Source organism: Onychostoma macrolepis, chromosome 08 (genome assembly GCF_012432095.1).
Source record: "Onychostoma macrolepis isolate SWU-2019 chromosome 08, ASM1243209v1, whole genome shotgun sequence".
Lineage (NCBI taxonomy): Eukaryota > Metazoa > Chordata > Actinopteri > Cypriniformes > Cyprinidae > Onychostoma > Onychostoma macrolepis.
In genome coordinates this window covers 4,854,352-4,873,012 of record NC_081162.1, presented here as the reverse complement: position 1 = coordinate 4,873,012, position 18,661 = coordinate 4,854,352, and the positions used below count along the sequence as shown (strand labels likewise).

At 37.1% G+C, this 18,661-nt stretch overlaps 1 protein-coding gene across 1 annotated transcript in view; it reads left to right on the top strand.

Moving 5' to 3' along the window:
* Positions 1-18,661, top strand: part of antxr1a (ANTXR cell adhesion molecule 1a) — a 52,137-nt gene that overhangs the window by 20,924 nt on the left and 12,552 nt on the right. Inside the window, 7 exon segments of the mRNA XM_058785592.1 lie at positions 775-844; positions 973-1,051; positions 2,593-2,688; positions 9,421-9,462; positions 14,788-14,883; positions 15,938-16,105; positions 18,364-18,444. Coding sequence (XP_058641575.1) covers positions 775-844; positions 973-1,051; positions 2,593-2,688; positions 9,421-9,462; positions 14,788-14,883; positions 15,938-16,105; positions 18,364-18,444 — 632 coding nt within the window.

Genomic DNA, 18,661 nt, shown 5'->3' with positions numbered 1-18,661 from the left:
AATTTGGTATCAACAGTAATTCTTATTGATTTATCACGCAAGTCGAAACCATGTGCACATGTCTTTACTTAGTAGTACAACATGACCTTCCCTCGTGTGCTATGGGTAAACAGCTCAATAAAGCACAATGACAACATGAGCCTCTGCCAGAATTCTGATTCTTTGGGATTTGCGCCGACCGCCTGCACCAACAAACAACTTTCTACAGGATAAAAAAACACAGAAGTGTTATATTTGTAAATTCACTTTGGCTGTGTCAAGTACTGAAGCACCAATATGCTGATTAGATTTTTTTGAGTGTAGTAATTCGGAGTTGCATCTGAGAGATATAACATAAATATTCGATTACAAGAACAAGCCTTTACATCTGCAGTTTGTTGTTTTGGGGTGATTTTAGGCCTCCACTGGCGTCTCAGTTGGAGGCCCTTGACAGTCAGAGGTTTTGGAGCACTGGCCCCATTACCCCGTTCTGTAATCCATGACCCACTTCTTTTCCCTTTTGGATACTTTAGGGCTACCAGGGGTTAATTGCTTTGCATAAGAGTTGATTCTAGGTTCCAGCCTTGAACATTTGAATCCAATGTGATAAAAATGTAGCTGATGTTTTGCAACGACTAAAATTGAGATGCAGTCTTTCCTCAGCAACTGCAGATGTTTTTATATCAACTGTTCCCTTATGCAACAAGGAATCAGACAGCAATATGCAAATATTTCATGCTGTATTTTCCAGATTTGCTGTTTGAAATGTGATTGTGCATTTTTCTTTTTTATTAGTGGTGAAGCCATTGGTAGTGGAGGACACGTATCTGCTCTGTCCAGCTCCTGTTCTCCGAGAGGAGGGAACGTAAGTGTATCAGATAAATATTTGTACTTTCTGTCTAGTGGCAGAAATGTTAACTGTGGCTCATTAAGGAATGCAATGTAGTGTTTCTCAAAGAATTTAAGTAATTTTTTACATTATGTGTATTGCAGGGCAGCCTCCCTTTACGTTAGCATGAACGAAGGCCTGAGTTTTATCTCTAGTTCTGTTACTATCACCACTGTAAGCTGTGTAAGTATTATTCTAAATCATATTTTGTGCTTTATCAAGCCTACTTGTGTTTTTGTGTTTTGTAGTATGGTTTAGCACATTAGAATGTTGTTAGCATGTTTTTATCATAATTATCATGTTGTTAGCAATTCTTTAGCATGATTACCGTGTTGTTGGCATGTTGCTAGTATGATCAATGTGTTTTGCTAGCATGGTACTAGCATGATTAACATGTTGTTATCATCATTAGCATGTTGTTAGCATGTTTTTGTCCTGATTAGTATGTGGTTAACCTGATTAGCATGTTGTTAGCATGTTTCTAGCATGATTACCAGTTGCTAGCATATTAGAGCATGATACCATGTTTAGCATGTTGCTAATGTGTTTCTGGCATGATTACCATGTCGCTAGTATACTGCTAACATATTTTAGAACGATGCTAGCATGATATTGCACATTGCAAAAAGAAGAAGCTTAAATAGTAGATCGGTGCATTGGCTTTCTTGAGCCAACCTAATAACTGTTTCAGATTTTAATGTATTTTAAAAAGCAGTTTATTCCTGTGATGTTAAAGCTGAATTTTTAGCATCATTACTCCGGTATTCAGTGTCACATGATCTCTCAGAAATCATTCTAATATGCTGATTTGCAAGAAACATTTATTATTAGTATCAATGCTGTAAACAGTTTTGCTACTTAATGGGAGGAAAGTGTGGAGGTGTTTTTTTTCCAGGATTATTTGATGAAGGAAAGTTTGAAGAACAGCATTTATTTGAAATAGAAATTTTATGTAACATTCTAAAAATCATCATTGTCACTTTTTATCTTTTAATGAGCTCTTGCTGAATAAAAATATAAATAAATAATAAAATATTTACCCTAAGCTTTTGATTCACGTACCAAATTGTTTAATGTTGGAAGAAGTAGCTTGTTGCTGGAGCTGCACTATGTTAAATATAGTTTCATTGCTTTCATGCAACTAAAAAATATAATTAAGTTATATATTAATCACAAGGCTTGAACCAGCAGTATTACTCAAAATGATACCCTAGCTAACACTCATTGCTGTAGTGTTTTAGTTTTTGAAAATGCAGCCAAATTACTGTGAAAAATGTGTTAAAGAAACCTAAACAAAAGGTTCTACAGGCTGGGAACAAAAACAAAATTACGGTAAAAAAAATATTAAAAGGATTGCTGGAATGTCTGATGCCTATAAAGTGGTGCCAGTCAAAGCTCTTTAGAAAAGCACAATGTGTTTCCCACCAGACAAATCCAAAAGCTTCTCACGAGCCAATGGGTTATGAGATCTCCCAGTGAGATCACTTGTAACTTAGTTCATCCCCTCGTTTAATAACCATCCCTTTCAGCATGCATCATCTGTTATTTTCATAGCTAGCACCCTTTCATGCAACCATTGTTTGAACTAAAGAAACTGAACAGCTGACATTATCTTATTGTTCCATTACATTTTCCAAATGTTTTTCTGAATGTTATTTGGATCTAATGTCATAACAAAAAACAGTCCCACTTAGAGAAGTGTTCATATCTGTTCCTCTCTGCAGTCTGATGGTACGATCTTGGCCATAGCACTACTGATAGTGATGCTGCTGCTGATTCTGGCCCTCCTCTGGTGGTTTTGGCCTCTCTGCTGCACTGTGGTGAGTCCTCTGCATGGAAAATCTTGAGCTTACTCAAATCGAAGCACTGCTACATATTAGGACTAAAATGCAGACCTGCACAAAATCTGCATTTGCAGGATTGCACAGAAAACTATTACTATATCACCACCTGCATGATGTCATTAACGATAGTTGTATTGTTGAACCAGTGTGGTTTGAACAGCAGATTTGCAGCAAAGTTACTAAGATTTCAGGAAACAGTTTTGATTAGATAGTTTATTTCTTCAATTATGACTCGTATTGTGGTAGTTAATCAGAGAGATGTCACTGAATAGGAACTGACTGCACACATTTTTGCTAAATCTGAGGGTTACACTTGATTTCATCCACTTTAGACATTCTACCAACTTTAAGTATCTTTGCAACTTTGTCAACTAACTTTGTCAACTAACACTCACTAGAGTATTAGAGCCAGATTTATTAAACAAGGCAAATTAGAGTGAGAGCATAATTCCAAAAAAGCACCAATTGGAGTGGAAATTTCTCCGGATGATCTATTGATAATGTGCAAATTAAAGAAAACAGAACTCCTACTAATGCATATGCAATAAGGTCAGCCATGAAAATACCTGCATCCACGCCCTTTTATCAATAATTTTTCACTGTGCATGTTTAGTTTATCTTGACAGTACTTTTTAACCCCAAAAAAGTTTGTGCAGGTACAAGCTGCTAATAAATTTGGCCCGTAATCTATATTAGTAGATCTTTAAGCCCAAAGTATACTTCGGCCACGTACACAGCATAGGCGCGAGGTCAACACTGAGACCAAATGAGTCAATAGGTGATACTGCGCATGTGTCGAACTCATCTGTCCAAATATACTTGAAAATTTAAGTATAGCCGCGTCTTTTGGGTGACATGTACTGTAGTTGCGATAGTTGTAGTTGACCATCAAAATAAAGTGTTTTAAAATAAATTTTTTGTCACCATTTATACTTGGCTTTGCTGCACTTGAACTTAGGTATGGTTAAGGTTTAGGAAAAAATGCATGGTTCTTGCTTGATTTAAATGTCAATTAAAAAAGTTGACATTTGTACAGTATATTTTAATGTTATTAAAACCACACCTGTATTGGAAAAAAAGTTTTTCCCATTAGGTTGCATTTTCTGCCAAATTCTAACTTTATTCTAACCACACTTAATTCTAACCAAAATTATTCACATTTCTCATCCTTTCTTAGTTACTAAATATTTTGTCTAATTTGTTAATAATTAATAACAATCAGCTACCAGTTGGGGGATATTCACACAGAACACACTTTTGTGTTTAAAAATGTGAGACACAGGGCCGCAGAATTTAAAAGAAAAGAAGCAAGGTCTAGAAGTTTAACTTACTTTTTAGAATGTGCTTGTATCTCTGGTCAAACACATCCACAAAGTGCATATTAATATAGAAGAACAATGGGAAAGCAGTGCAGTGGAATGCAAAAGTAGTACTCTCAGCTGCACATTTTACCATGTTTATAATAATTTATATCCCCCCCCACAATCAATGCGGAAACAGTGCAGATACTGTGTGGTCTTATTGCATGGTTAGATACCGATATACAAAAGATCTCATTATTTTGTTCATAAGTACACAGAATGGACTTATGTCATGGGGTATTGGTGACTGAGAATGGACCAATAACAAATTAAGAAGATTTAATTAAAGATGATTTCATTAAATGTGGGGAAGAGTACTCATCTTTCAAAAACATGGGAGTACATTTGAAGTTTTTGCCAATATAAAATATTAATATCTTCTTGGCTGTCTCTTCAACTGTATTTCTAAATGAATATCTTTTAGGACGATGCATTAGGCTACACATCAAATTTTCCAACTATACCACTCTGAGTTTTTGGAACATCTAACCACTACATATGAGAATTACAGTTGGCAGATGATTTGCTTACACTGGGCTAAAATTACACTCCCCTCGTATAAAAGATTAATGTGTTCAATCAGGATTCATATCTGACAAACCTGTTGGATTTCTTTTTTTCCAATAATTATATAAATACACCAGGGCGACTTGAGCTAAACTCCATTACCCAAAGAGACATTTTAGATGTGACAGGCCTATAGGGACACAAGGGCGAAGATGTTTCCTTTAAAGGGTAGCTGTACCTTTGCACCTTTAATCTGGACAACCTTTGGTTGTTTCCTGATCTTTGTTCCAGGTTTGTTTGTTTTGACCATGTAATGAGCCTTTCTGTTGCTAGGCTGAACTCCAGTGGTGTCCAGGCAATCTGTGCAGGTTGAGTTGGGTTTGCTTTCATGCCCTATTTGTCCTGTAATGACTTGTTAAGCCCTGACTGAGTTTATTAGACTCACACAGAGTCAAGGCCACCTGGGATTTGTAGACAAATTGATTCAACAACTCTTGGATCTGACATCACCTTTGAACATTCAAGGTCAAACATGAGAAGAGTTTCCTCATTGCTTTTCCAGAAGAACTGCATATGTGGAACCTTCTTTTACACAAAGAAAGTTTGAGTATAAGAATTTAGAGGGGGGAAAAAGCATCTAGTCTTGGACTCTGACTCATCATGGACTTGGTCTTCACCCTCTTCTGGTCTCAGTCTTGACTCAAAGAAACTCAAGCCTCATTTGGGGCCTCATTTATAAAATGTTGCGCAGAAACTGTCCTAAATTTGATCTTATGATCATCTCTCGAATATGCGTACGTGTGATTCATAGAATGAACGTACGAACAGAAAGCACGCGTACGTGTCTCTTTCAGATGTGAAATCTATGAATCACAAATGATCTAGAACTTGCACGCAACTGAATGGTTACAGCTCTCTGCCTTGTAAACGACTCCTAATTAATTTCATTATATAGGAAAGATCACCAATCATCATAATTTAGAACAGCGAGCTGCAAGAACAGCTTACATTTTCAAAAACCTGCAGTACTCCGACAAGGAAAAGTTGTACGTCTGCTCAGACCCTGACGTGACGCTAAGCACTTTTTTTGCAGATATGAGCATTGGCGTGGATTTAAGCGTACGCACACTCTATGATTAAATCTGAGCGTATGCACGCTTTATAAATGAGGCCCCTGGTCTTTGTCTTGACTGACTCGAATGACCTGGTCCCGACTACAACACTGGGCAATGCTGCTCTATTACTTGTGTAACTGGTCCTACTTGCAACACTCTAAGTGGCAGTCGAAGCAGCGTCAATCAGCATGGGAATTAGGTGTAGTCAGTAACTAGCATACCTCTTAAGACCAGGGCAGTGAAGGAATAATAGCTAGTGCAGTGGCTGCGATATATACATAAACCTACCAACGTTCGTCACCATAACTTATCATGAAAGGAAAACATTTTAGTCGCATAACATTGGATTAATGGGAATGCCGTCATTTCACAATCGTTGTTTTTTTTTTTTAATTGACATAAAATATCGCAAAAGTTTTGTGCAAATCTGTAATGGAAACCAGGCTAGTGTCAATGTTGCAGATTATGAACAAATTTAATTCAGTTCTAAAACAGAAGACAATAGTAGATTCAGCTCGATTCCGTTCAACCTGTGTTCTCATCTGAAAATGTCAATGCCAAATCGATGATATTACTGAATATTTAGTGACTTTCATATCCCAGCTAAGCAAGTGGTAGTGGAACCCAAAACATACCTCATACTGGTCAATAAGATGGTTTTGAAAAATACTTTAAGATAATTAACCGCAGAACCTGCTATGATCTTGGCCCAAGGTGTCAAATCCTGCTCCTGGAGAGACAACTTCTAGCAGACCCCAACCCCAATTAAACACATCTGGACCAGAAAATCATGAGATCACTAGAATCTTCCAGGTTGGTGTGTTGGAGCAGGTTGGAGATAAATTCAGCATGAAGGCATCGGACACCTCTGGTCTTTTCTAGCCGTGAAAGATTTATTCTATAGATCAGAGGTGTCAAATCCTGCTCCTATGGTTGAGTTTAGCTTCAACCATAATTCAGCTCCAGCCAGCTAATTAAGGCCTGCAGAACTACCTGAAAACTAATTTTGTCAGGTGGTAGATGCAAGACAGGTATGTTGGAGCAGGTCTGAGTTCGACACCCATGCTAGATCCTGCAGCGATTAAACATTTGCCACAGGACAAAGTGTCTACTTACACCTCTTGAGACCCAAGCCTGGCCATTCTCTTGATTTTCTGAGGGACATATAATAATTCAAACTGTCAGTGAGGTCCAACTGAGAAATCTTCGGAGAAAAATCAGAAGAACTAGACATGTCTGGAATTTGTCTGGAAAGGCACAACAGGAAAAGAGAAGAAATGAGTCACTGCCATGTTAGAGGAGTGTTGAGCTGAAGTTCATGGTTGAACCAGCTAAAATCTCGCTCAGCTACGATAATTTTCCATAGAGACCAGCTGTTGGCCAACATGGACTGAATTAGCATTAGCTTATTGCTGTGTTTAAATAGCTTGACTTTATTTATTAACACAGGGTCATTTAGACTTTAAATACCATGTGTGTTGGTCAAGTTCAAACCAGCTAGGCAAAATGCCTTATGAAATGAATATTTTTACAAAACGGAAAAAGACATGTCTGTTTATATAAGGTAATATTGTCTGTCTGCCACTTGAAATCTCTCAGTGAACTAAAGGGGGCTCTGTTTAGGAAAGTTATTCTTTGTTACCATGGAAAATGAAATTGTGATTTGACCTTTGAAATAACAAGGAAGAATAGTGCCCATTCTCAATTTCATTAAGATCTATTGATTGCCAAGTAGTGTAATGCTAACGTTTTACTGGAGGCACAGAGCCATATTTGCAGTATTGTGACATGACAAAACTGGAACGAATAAAGCTGTTTTTACTGTAGGATACCCAGTATATGAAACACTAGCTAGGCCTATATGCTAACTGTGTTCAAGACCTTTCTGGCAGTTTCTGCCCATAAATTCAGAAATCTTAAGACATGATGTGTGTTAAAGTGATTTTGCATGGAATAAATTCGATGCATTGGCCAATTTAGCCTTTTTTTCAGATCTCAACCATGACAGGGAAATTTTTAAAATTAAGTTTTATTAATACTCTATCTGTATTTTATCCTTCTCAGCCGCTGACAGTGATTGGCAGATTTGTTGCACAAATGTCTTAAACCAAATAAATGAGCATTTTATTTAAATTAGTTTTATCAACGGAACACCGACTATGTACATCATGGTACCTATGGCTATGGTACCATCAGCATTCACAATTGCATGTTCAATAACAATTTTGCTTCAACCATTAATTCTTTAATTGACAACTCGTAAAGCGAGGGCTTAAAAAATGTTTCCCACTGGCAATTGTGACTTATGATGTTGTTTCACTCGTAAATACAATCATTCTGTCATGACTAGAACACAGCAAGAGACCACAGAACTGTTTATAAAAACACTAAATTAATCAAATAATTTTCCCTTCAGTCCAAACAGAAAGCAAAAGAGTTGGAATTACTGCTACACTCTGGCATTTTTAATGTCTGTGTCCTTGAAATGTTTTGCACATGATTCCCAGAATTCCAGATGAGTTTCAAAACAATAACAATATGTCCTCTTTCACAATTGTTTTGCATGTGGATGAATAGTGGACCTCCTTTTTAAATAATTTAGCAGTTTTAACAGCGACACAAAATTTTACTGCCTTATCAAATTGTGTTTCTAAATGTCCTTTAAAAGATATATTGCATGTCACATCATATAACCGAAGCCATAAGTTTCAGTTTTACAATTATCTGTTAGCTGTTAGCAAACCAACTGTCGTTCTACACAGAGTTTAGCAAAAAGATGAAGAAAAAAAATAACCATATTGTAACCAGCTATTTGATAGGAACAAAGAACAAACAGCTGCTCCTTGAGGTCAAAGGATGGAATTTATGAAGAATTATGGTAACATTTGTGAGATTATATGATGTATCCCTTACGGAAATTAAGTATGTTTTTACTACAAATAAAATCAAAATACCATGGTTTTGCTACACTAACCATAGTTTAACCATGGTATTTGTAGTAAAACAGTGGTTATAAAAAACGTGGTTACTGCACTTTTACTACAATAAAACCATTTTTTATAAGGGATTAGTAAATGAATCACATTTTACATTATTGAATTTTAATAAGTTATTATTTTGTTTATATTTATATTGTGTACATTTAATAATAATAATTATAATATAGTTATCATTCTAAATTATTATGATCAGTGACTGAAACATTAGTCTGAGCTAGAAAACGTTTTTTCCCCAAATGGCAAAGGTCAAGTGAATGTTGCATAATTATAGTTATATGGTTGATTTTGTATTCCTGATGCCCTGTGCTGTTTTGCTAATTGCTAAATTGCTAGAATGCTATAGTACAAGTGACTTCTGAAGAAGTAAATAATCAGTTTTACTTCTCTAGAAGACACATACCTGGAAAAGCTTAACGCTCAGCCCTGCCTTCTAGCATTTAGATCTGGCCTCCAGATTTTTAGGTCATTTAAACTTGCTTGTAAACACACTGAAAACGGGGAGAGGAGGGGTGCAATTCCTTAGCCATGTGTTTTTGTGTAACCTGATTTTCTGGCACACACTGAAAACATTACTTGGGTCCTTTGACATGTCAGTGGAAGAAAAAAACAGTTTTGTTTTTTTTACTTTGGAGAGCATGTGGTCTGACATGCCAGCATGAGTGGGCTCATGTGATGTTGTTTATCATCCGGTCTTCTCTCTCTCTCTCTTTCTCTCTCTCTCTGCAGATTATCCATGAACCTCCACCACCAATAGTGGAAGATAGTTCGGTAAGAACTTTTCTTTTTTTCTTTTGAATTGAATTGATCTGTACATATCACAGTCTAATTAAGCAGTATTGCTCTTGCATTTGTGTTGTCATACTGTGATCTGGCCAGAGGCACAATACATTTCAGACCAAAACCGGTCAGTAAGTTTATTAATTTCTCACTCGCCAACAAAAATAGTTCCAAAGGAAGCTAAAACATAAAGCTTTGCCTGTCACAAAGCAACAGACAGACTGAAAGCTGGTCTGGAACAGCATATCAGTGGAGCGAATGAGATTTCCCATTTCCATTCAAAGCTTTCCGTAATCACGCCACTGTTCACATACTCTGGTCTGAAAAGTAATGAGCACAGACAAGCCGAGTGATGCAAACAGTGAAATCCTAGTGCTATTGTACTACATTTCAACACTTTATTGTTGCTTTCTGCAAAACTGGAGTCTGATTGGTCAGTGGTAGCATTGATCAGTCAAGTATTTTTGTATAATGACCAATATTTCACAGTTGCTTATGGCAACACGCAGCCTATCACTGCCACAATCTGGCAACTCAAATTGGTTATTACGACTACCATGTCTATTAAAAATGGCCTTTTTAATATGCACTTTTTTAACTTTAATGTACTATTTATGGTGAGCATAAATCTTGTAGATGGCTAGATCAGAAGGTCCCAGTTAAAGCAAGAAAATGAAACTTTCCCTCTGATGAACAAGAGCCCAATAAGATACTGCATGCATACCATGTTGTAATTACTAGATGACAATTCGGACGTTCTACTTCGAGCTGTTTACATCTTCGAAATGATGTGTTTCTATAGCAACACTAACAATGGCAAAACAAATCTGTGTAATATGAGTAATCAATACATTAAAAAAAAAACATTATATTGTGAATATTTCAAGTTTACTTGGCTTATTAAGATGAACGTTAGGCATTAGTTTTCGAACTCTATACTAGTTACATTAAACTGTATTGAATGTGTTGTAATGCTTTTATTATTGTAAGATTACATTTTACTGCTGAAGCTGCATACATGTTGAATGTTTCTGCAGGATGTTGCAGTGGTCAGGTAGTAGAAGTTTACAAGATTAGTTCTGTAAGAACATTAACCCCTGGTTTCACAGACAAGGCTTAAGCCTAGTCCCAGACTAAAATGTAAATCTGTGCTGTTTCACCTAAAAGAAACTTGCACTGGTTGATCTTTAAATATATCAATGCCTTTGTTTTGTCTCAAGATGGACACCAGTAATGTTTTTGTCTAAGGCACATTTATAAAAATTACTTAAATGTCCTAATTGAACTATGACCTAATCCTGGCTTAGTCTAAGCCCTGTCTGTGCAACCAGGCCTAAAGCTTTTTATCTCAAAATTATGGAAATTCGGACATGGCATGAGACACAAATAGCTAGATAAGAGAGAACTTAAAATAAAGGAATAGATTGCAGATTACTAATAATACATAAATTATTACTGAGAAAATGTGCCAGTGTTCATTCATCTGGTTTTTATAATGTTAGGTTAGGTTACTTTATTCATACCTGCAGGTAAATTTGTCTTGCAGTAAAATGACAATGACAACCATCCATAACACAAATCCAAAACACATTTAAGAACATAACACAACAAGTGACAAAAATACGATACATGATAAATGAGATAAATGCTCCAAGACTCCCCCATCCTACAGCTTATTTAACACAGTTAAAACAGCAGGAATAAAGCTGTTTTTATGTCGCTTTGTTTTACACCTTGAGATTAAAAACCTCCGTCCAGAGGGAAGCTGAAACTCACTATGCAAAGGGTGGGAGTCATCATTTAAAATAAAGGTAGCCATTCGTTGCAACTGTCTGGTATACAACGATGTTGGATCCAACTGTGACTCACCCACCAATCGACTACTAGACCATTTAACTATCTGGTTTAAAGAATTTCTCGCTTTTAATGATGTTTAACCAAACCATACGACCAAAGAAAAAGACAAAACTGATTCAATAAAAGTATGATAAAACATGATCATTGACGTTCGGTCAATATGAAAGTGTGATAATTTCCTCAAATAATACAAGCGCTGGTGACCTTTTTTATACACAGCTGCACAATTAGCTTCGAAATTCAATTTATCATCAATAATAGTACCAAGGTATTTATAAGATTGCACGTACTCGATTGTCTGGCCTTTGATTTAAAGTAGCTTTGTTCATCCGAGTCTTACTCCTAAAATCAATGAGCATATCTTTAGACTTTGATATATTAAACTGAAGGTAGGATTTCTCACACCAGTGAACAAAGTCATCGACAACTGGGCCGTGGCTGATCTCATCCTCCTGAAGCAGACTAACAATAACCGAATCATCTGTATATTTTATGATGGTTCTATTATCATAGCTGGTCTGACACATATTTGTGTAAAGAATAAATAATAAAGGTGACAAGACACACCCTTGAGGAGACCCAGTAGAAGAGATTTCCCGGTCAGACAAAGTACCGTTGACCCTCACTCTCTGTGTCCTATTTGTTAGAAAATCAAGAATCCAACCTACCAGGTTATTACTTAACTCAAACTGTTCTAAAAGCCTTCTGGTTATAATGTGGGGTTGAATTGTATTAAAAGCCGAAGAAAAGTCTATAAATAAAAGTCTAGCATGTGTCCCATTCACATCCAAATGTCTAAAAAGCAAGTTAAGCAATGTGACTGTAGCATCCTCCACTCCTCTATGAGGTCTATATGCAAATTGCATGGGATCCAGAGCATATTCAGTCTGCCTCAAGATCTCAGACCTGACCAATTTCTCAAAAGTCAGAGTGACTGGCCGAAAATCATTAATAGTTTTAGGATGACTAAATTTTGGAACTGGAATAACCACTGCATCTTTCCAGAGATTAGGTACATGTTGTGTCTGTAGTGACTTGTTATAAATATCATGAAATACAGGACTTAGGTCTTTTGCACATGAAGTAACGAGCCACAAATACTATCAGGTCCAGGGCTTTTGTTCACCTTTACTGAATTAAAAGCCTTTTCAACATACTGAAGATCAATGTTGTAATGCTGAGTATCCATAAGGTTAAGACTCATTTCCTGAATTTCTTTGCTAAAATCAAAATTATCAAAACGACAATAAAAACTATTTAAAACATTTGCAAATTCAAAGTCAGAATTAAAACCATCCAACATAACATGATTGTTACTGTTTGAATTAAGGCCTACTATACTTTTCATACTCGCCCAGGCCGAACCAGAATTATTTGCAGCCATCTTGTCTTCCAATTTTACTTTATAATCTTATTTAGCTTTCAAAATTTCAATCTTCAGCTCTTTTGTAGCCAAATACAAATCAGAGGCTGCTCCCTGTTTAAAGGCAATTTTTTTTCCCTTTGTAAGCAGGACTTCACAGATTTAGTAACCCAGGGTTTGTTATTAAACTATTAAGCAGTTTTCTACATTACAATGGACTGTTTTTATTGGCTAAAGATTTAAGGTAATTTGTAAGTGAGATAATAAATATCCTGGTAAGTAGCCGTGTAATATGTGGGATAACGTATAGTCAGCTGGTCATTATCGCTTAAATAAACCCAGACATGACCGTGACGTAAGAGAGAGGGGGGTGTTGTATCACGCTAAAGGGGTTTATTTTGTGATAATGACTGTCTGACTGCACACAGTATATGTGAGAATGTGTTGGTATTATATTGTGGAAACTAAGAGTTACTCTGGAGCGTTTATGGGGATTTTCTTCTTTAACTCTTGTCTATCTTGGATTAGGCTTAATGCTTGTTTACTGAAACCATCCCTGAGATCTCATTGTCCAAGTCCACACATGAAAAATGTCTATTAAGACCGTAAAAAGGGTCAGATTTGGAGGTTATTTTGTAATGATGTTATTCAGAATTAGAACTGTTTCTGAAGGTCAGAATGTTTCGGCCATTTAACAGGAACTTTGGGAGAGTCTTTGGACTCCATAAAACTCTCCAGATCTTTGTAGGCTGTTGTTTAACCGCTCTAGCTCAGCTGCGCTAAAATGAATTAGTTCAGTCTGGCCGTATTAAAGACCTGTAATATGATAGCATATATTTATAAATCTTTCATCAGTGATGTCACTTTTCTAAGACTGTAGAAATGTCATACGTGGAATGGCTGTGGGTTTGGAAAATTTCCCTGAAGGTTTCTTTAAGTTACGCTAAAGTTTCAGGATATAAAAAAATGTGACGGGGAATCAAGTGGGTGGTAAAATTGAAATATGAAGCGTGGGGACAGCTGTTAACCTTTTTGATTAAGTATGGACACATTGATTAAAAGATGTCTGTTCAAATCTCAAGAACTGATTGTTAAACGGGGTTAAATTTCCTCAGAGCTGGAAAAATAAAGTCATAAATTGAGTGAGCCATTTTGGATTTATTTTATTGGATCAGGAAGAGCTAGGGAGGGCGTAAGCGTGGCTCGTGCCTTTCTGAGAGGCAATAAATGAAAAAGTCATGTTTTAAAGGAGTGAGTCACACCTCATTTAGGAAAATGCTCAGCCATTGGAATAAGACCCGAAAAATATGTACTTGGAACAAACAAAGAATCTTTACAATAGTGCTCTTGTTTCATTTAATAAAATGTGTATATCAGTTCTCAACATAGAGACCCAAATTTTACATTGGACATATGGCGAGCCAACATAGTGTGAAATCTGTAACCTATTTAATGTGGTCTGGGTCGCATTTTTGTTTTACCTGAAAAAAAAAAAAGGCTCCAAAAGGGGGTTTTCACAGAAGAACCATTCTTGGTTCCTCAAAGGAAAATTTCAGTGAACAGTTCTTTAAAAGAACAATCTTTTTTCTTAGTGTAAGGAACGGTTTAATAATCTAAAGAACCTTGTTCCACCTTTTGTGCAGTGGAAAGTTTCCACACTTTTTAAAAATAAAGGTTCTTTGTTGGCTTTGATGGAGTCTTTAACCTTTAGCATCCACAGAATCTTTCCATTCCGTAAAAGTTTCTTTTATAGCAAAAAAAAAAAAAAAAAATTCTTCAGATTATTAAAATGTTTTTTTTTTTTTTTTTTTAAGAACTGTTCACTAAAAGATTCATTGGGGAACCAAAAATGGGTTTTTATGGCATCACTGTGAAAACCCCCTTTCGGAAGCTTTATTTTTAAGAGTGAAGGTTCTTCATGGAACCATCAATGCTAATGTGGAACCTGAATTTTTAAGGCTGGATTTACCAGTAAATTGCACCAAAACGAGCTTCTTACCTGTTGCTTGTGACCAGAACAGATTTGTGGCCAACCGGTAAAGAACCACTGGACTCCATTTTGGTCACAATTTCATTGTCTTTGTTTGCTCTATAAGGATGATGAAGAGGATGGAACTCCGAAGAAGAAGTGGCCCACAGTCGATGCGTCTTACTATGGAGGAAGAGGAGTTGGAGGTATTAAAAGAATGGAGGTAAACAACAGTTTTATCACTCGCTGGAGGGAACCAGCCACTAAATTAGCACACGCTCAGTTTCTTAACAGATGACTTTCATCCAGAGCAAACAGGCTGTGTCTCTGGAGGAACCTGGGGTTAAGTGTCTTTCTTAAGGGTGATGGATTCTGTCAGTAAATCTCTAGTTGACAGTTTGCCCCTACTTGGAATGACACCACAGTTGTTTATATTACATGCCAAGAGACTTCAGCACATCATAATTGAAATCAGCGATGTTGCCGAAAGCGAATTCCACAACTGTGAAGAAAAACAGGAAATACAGAAGGAAAAAGGAAAATGTTTGTCAAATCCATTGATTCGCAAAAGTATGCCTGAAATAAACAATCTACCATGCAAACACAAGGGAAAAAGATAGTTTAAGCCAACATAACATGGTCTGTTGTCTAGTTTGCTGGTTTTAAAATGGTTTTGGACACTGGAACTTGCTGACCAGTTAAATCATCTCAAGATCAGCTTGACTAGGCTTGGAGACCAGCTAAGCAACTTTTGGCGTGTTAAAGCAATTGTGTTTCATCAAACGGCTGCCAGTAAAGTACCAAAGTTTACAATCACAGCAAGACAGTGTTTACGATTGAGGAAAACAAATGTGTGTGTGTGCATTATACAGCTCATCTGCTATTTGGAATCCTTCCTTCTGTCAAACATTCTGCCTCAATTACCAGCAGTGCAGAGTTTGCAGTTTGATTGTCTTTAAAAATACCTGTCCAGAAATATCTCTATTTGAGAAAACAACATAAAATACGCATTCTTTGTCGCTATTCAAAATTTCTTTGTTTTTATGCTACTGAGTTGACCCTGAAAATCTTCCCCCACACCCCCATTTATACCTGGAAAGGATCTTGAAATGTTAATAACAGGAAGGTTATGATGTAAAAATGAGGAAATGTTTTGTAAAATTCATGTGCACTCCTTTATACAGAAGGACAGATGTTCTTGGAGCTTCTTGGAAGCTCTTTGGATCATTGTCGAGTCATACAGGATAAAATGACCATGGCCACCTCCTTCATTTTAGGTTCGCTGGGGTGAGAGAGGTTCGACCGAGGAGGGTGCTAAACTGGAGAAGGCGAAGAACGCGAGGGTAAAGATGCCGGAGCAAGAGTTTGAAGCTGCTCCTGCTCGCATCCTGAATAATGGCATGCGGAAACCTCCAGGCCCTCGTAAATGGTACTCGCCCATTAAGGTGAGAACATAATAGTGTATAATTTTTTTGCATTTCGTGTTAAATGCAATTCATAATAACTATGTGTGCAAGTATTAGCTAGTCTATTTATGGTATTCTATGGGTTTCTACAGTTTTCTATGACTGCATTTACATTACATGATCAAGTGACCTGATTTTTTCCTCCCATGTGGCACATATCGGATATGACCCATGTACATATAAAGTGCATGATTTCTGACATTCCCAGATCAGTTTCAGGCCTCATTCTTATGTGAAAAATCAGATATGAATCAGATATGTGCATTTGCATCTGCCATTAAGCGGAAAGATCGGATATTCCCCTGTCAATGTGAGTCGTACATCACTGAAAAAGTGTCAGAGGTGAATGTTGTCCGTGGTGGACGCTTTTCTGGGTCAGTATGCAGTGTTGCCAGGTCTGTGGTTTTCCTGCAGAACTGAGGTACTTTTATACTGTTGCCATGGATTGTTTTTTTAGTCTGTAGTGTAAAGTGACCCCCCGCCCCCCACCAGCTTTTTCAATGCAGGAGGACCCCCACCAGAGGGGAAAACCACAAAAATACCAGATTGGACTATAGTTTTGAATAGCAAATGGGCTGGTTTTGTTTAGCAGACCTGGAAACCTGTCAGTACGTCTACCCTGGGTTGTTTTGCCAGTGTAAATGCAGATATCGGATATGGGTCACTTTTAAAAGAAGCCGGTCTTCAGAAAAATTGGATATAGTCCACAAATCAGAATTGGGCCTCAAGACCTGCAGTGTAAATGCAGCCTTTATTATGGGTAACAGTTTGTAAAACACAAAAGATGATACTTTAAAGAACATTAGGGTCCAACATTGTACAACATTAAAAGAACAAAAAATATTCAAAAAAAAGTTAAAAAATGTTTAAAATCTCAAATATTTTGTTTGCGTTCTATTGAGTAAAACACTAAAGCTGTTGTTCCCAATTTAGGGGCTGCATCCTTAGAACGAAGCAGACTTTGAAAGATGCATTTAGAGAACACTTTTAAAAGAGCCTTCAAATTGGGACAGCCTTTGTTGCACCTCTGTGCAATCAGTCTAGGAATTTTGCCTTTGAAAGAAGCAGCCACTGACACATCTTAAGACTATAGATGAGACTAATTCTGTTGACAGTTAAACATGAGCAGCCTCCCACCATGCTGTTCTCCTGCTGAATTAATATGTGTAAAAACCTGACTTGAGATGTCCGTTCTTATAATCAAGCATCTATGAATCAGCTTGGGGATTCATAATACAGACCAGAAACTGTGGTGACCTCCAAGAAACTATGCCTGCAGAGTCAGTACTTTATTACACTCAAAACCAGGTTTCCCTCATTTCACCTCTCTCCACTCACTCATTCTAATAGATCTCGCCGTCCAAGAGCTCAGAGCATTGCCAAAGCTTTTTTTCCCCCCGTTGTTCATTCTTTTAGTCTGTGTATCTTTCCTTTGAATGTTTATTCCCTCCTTTATTTGTTCATCTCTGTATTTAATGTATGTCTATGTTGTTTTATATTTGGAAAGGCAACGTGCCACTTTTTGTGACCCAACTTTACATATAAATCTTCCAAGATGCCCTTCTGTGCTTTCCTTCCCTCATTAATTTTCTCTGTTCATTTCTTGTGCAATGAGGGTCAGTTGTCTTTATTAGGAAGTTGGGTTGAGGCTGAGGGACATCAGAATGCTGTTGTATATTAATAACTGTGGGGCAGATAGCTGTCACGAATCTGGTCTGCACTTCCGTTCATCCGTTCAATAGCGAAGGATTGATTAATTCTAAACTGTGGCTTTGAGATTTATCCATCTCATTTGATAGTGAGCCAGAGAGGCCACATGTGGGGTGTTGGCTTCTGGAAATCTCTTTGTTAATATAACTCATTTCTCAGAGTTTGGTGACCGAACAATGTGAGGAGCAAGTTATTAAAGACTTGAGGGTCAATGAAGACACAATAAAGACTTGAATCGTACAGAAAACAGACAGTTGGACAGGGGTGTCCAATCCTGCTTTTGGAGGGCCAATGTTCTGCGGAGTTAAGATCCAACCAGCTCCAACACACTTTCCTGGAGGATTCTAGTGAGTCTGAAGAGCTTGATTAGCTGGTTCAGGTGTGTTTGATTAGAGTTGGAGCTAAACTCTGCAGGACAGTGGCCCTCCAGGAACAGATTTGGATCACTGGTTTGTATACACATATGCTTGCTTTTTCAATATTCATTTTTGTGTTTTTGGGGTGTGTGTGTGTGTGCTGATGCACAGGGAAAACTGGATGCATTGTGGGTGCTTCTGAAGAAAGGGTATGACAGAGTGTCCATCATGCGACCACAACCTGGAGACAAGGTAAGACTCTTTATTTGTTGAAGTATAACAAATATATATATATATATATTTGTACATTTATAAGGAACTCTAGATTGCGCAGGCTGATGGGTCATTAATGCAAACTGATGATATTTACAGCATTAAACAACTTGGCACAAGCTGTTTGGTTCATGTTGCATACACAGCCAGTGAGCTTACTGTTTTACATTTAAATGGCTGGTTAGCATTCACTAGA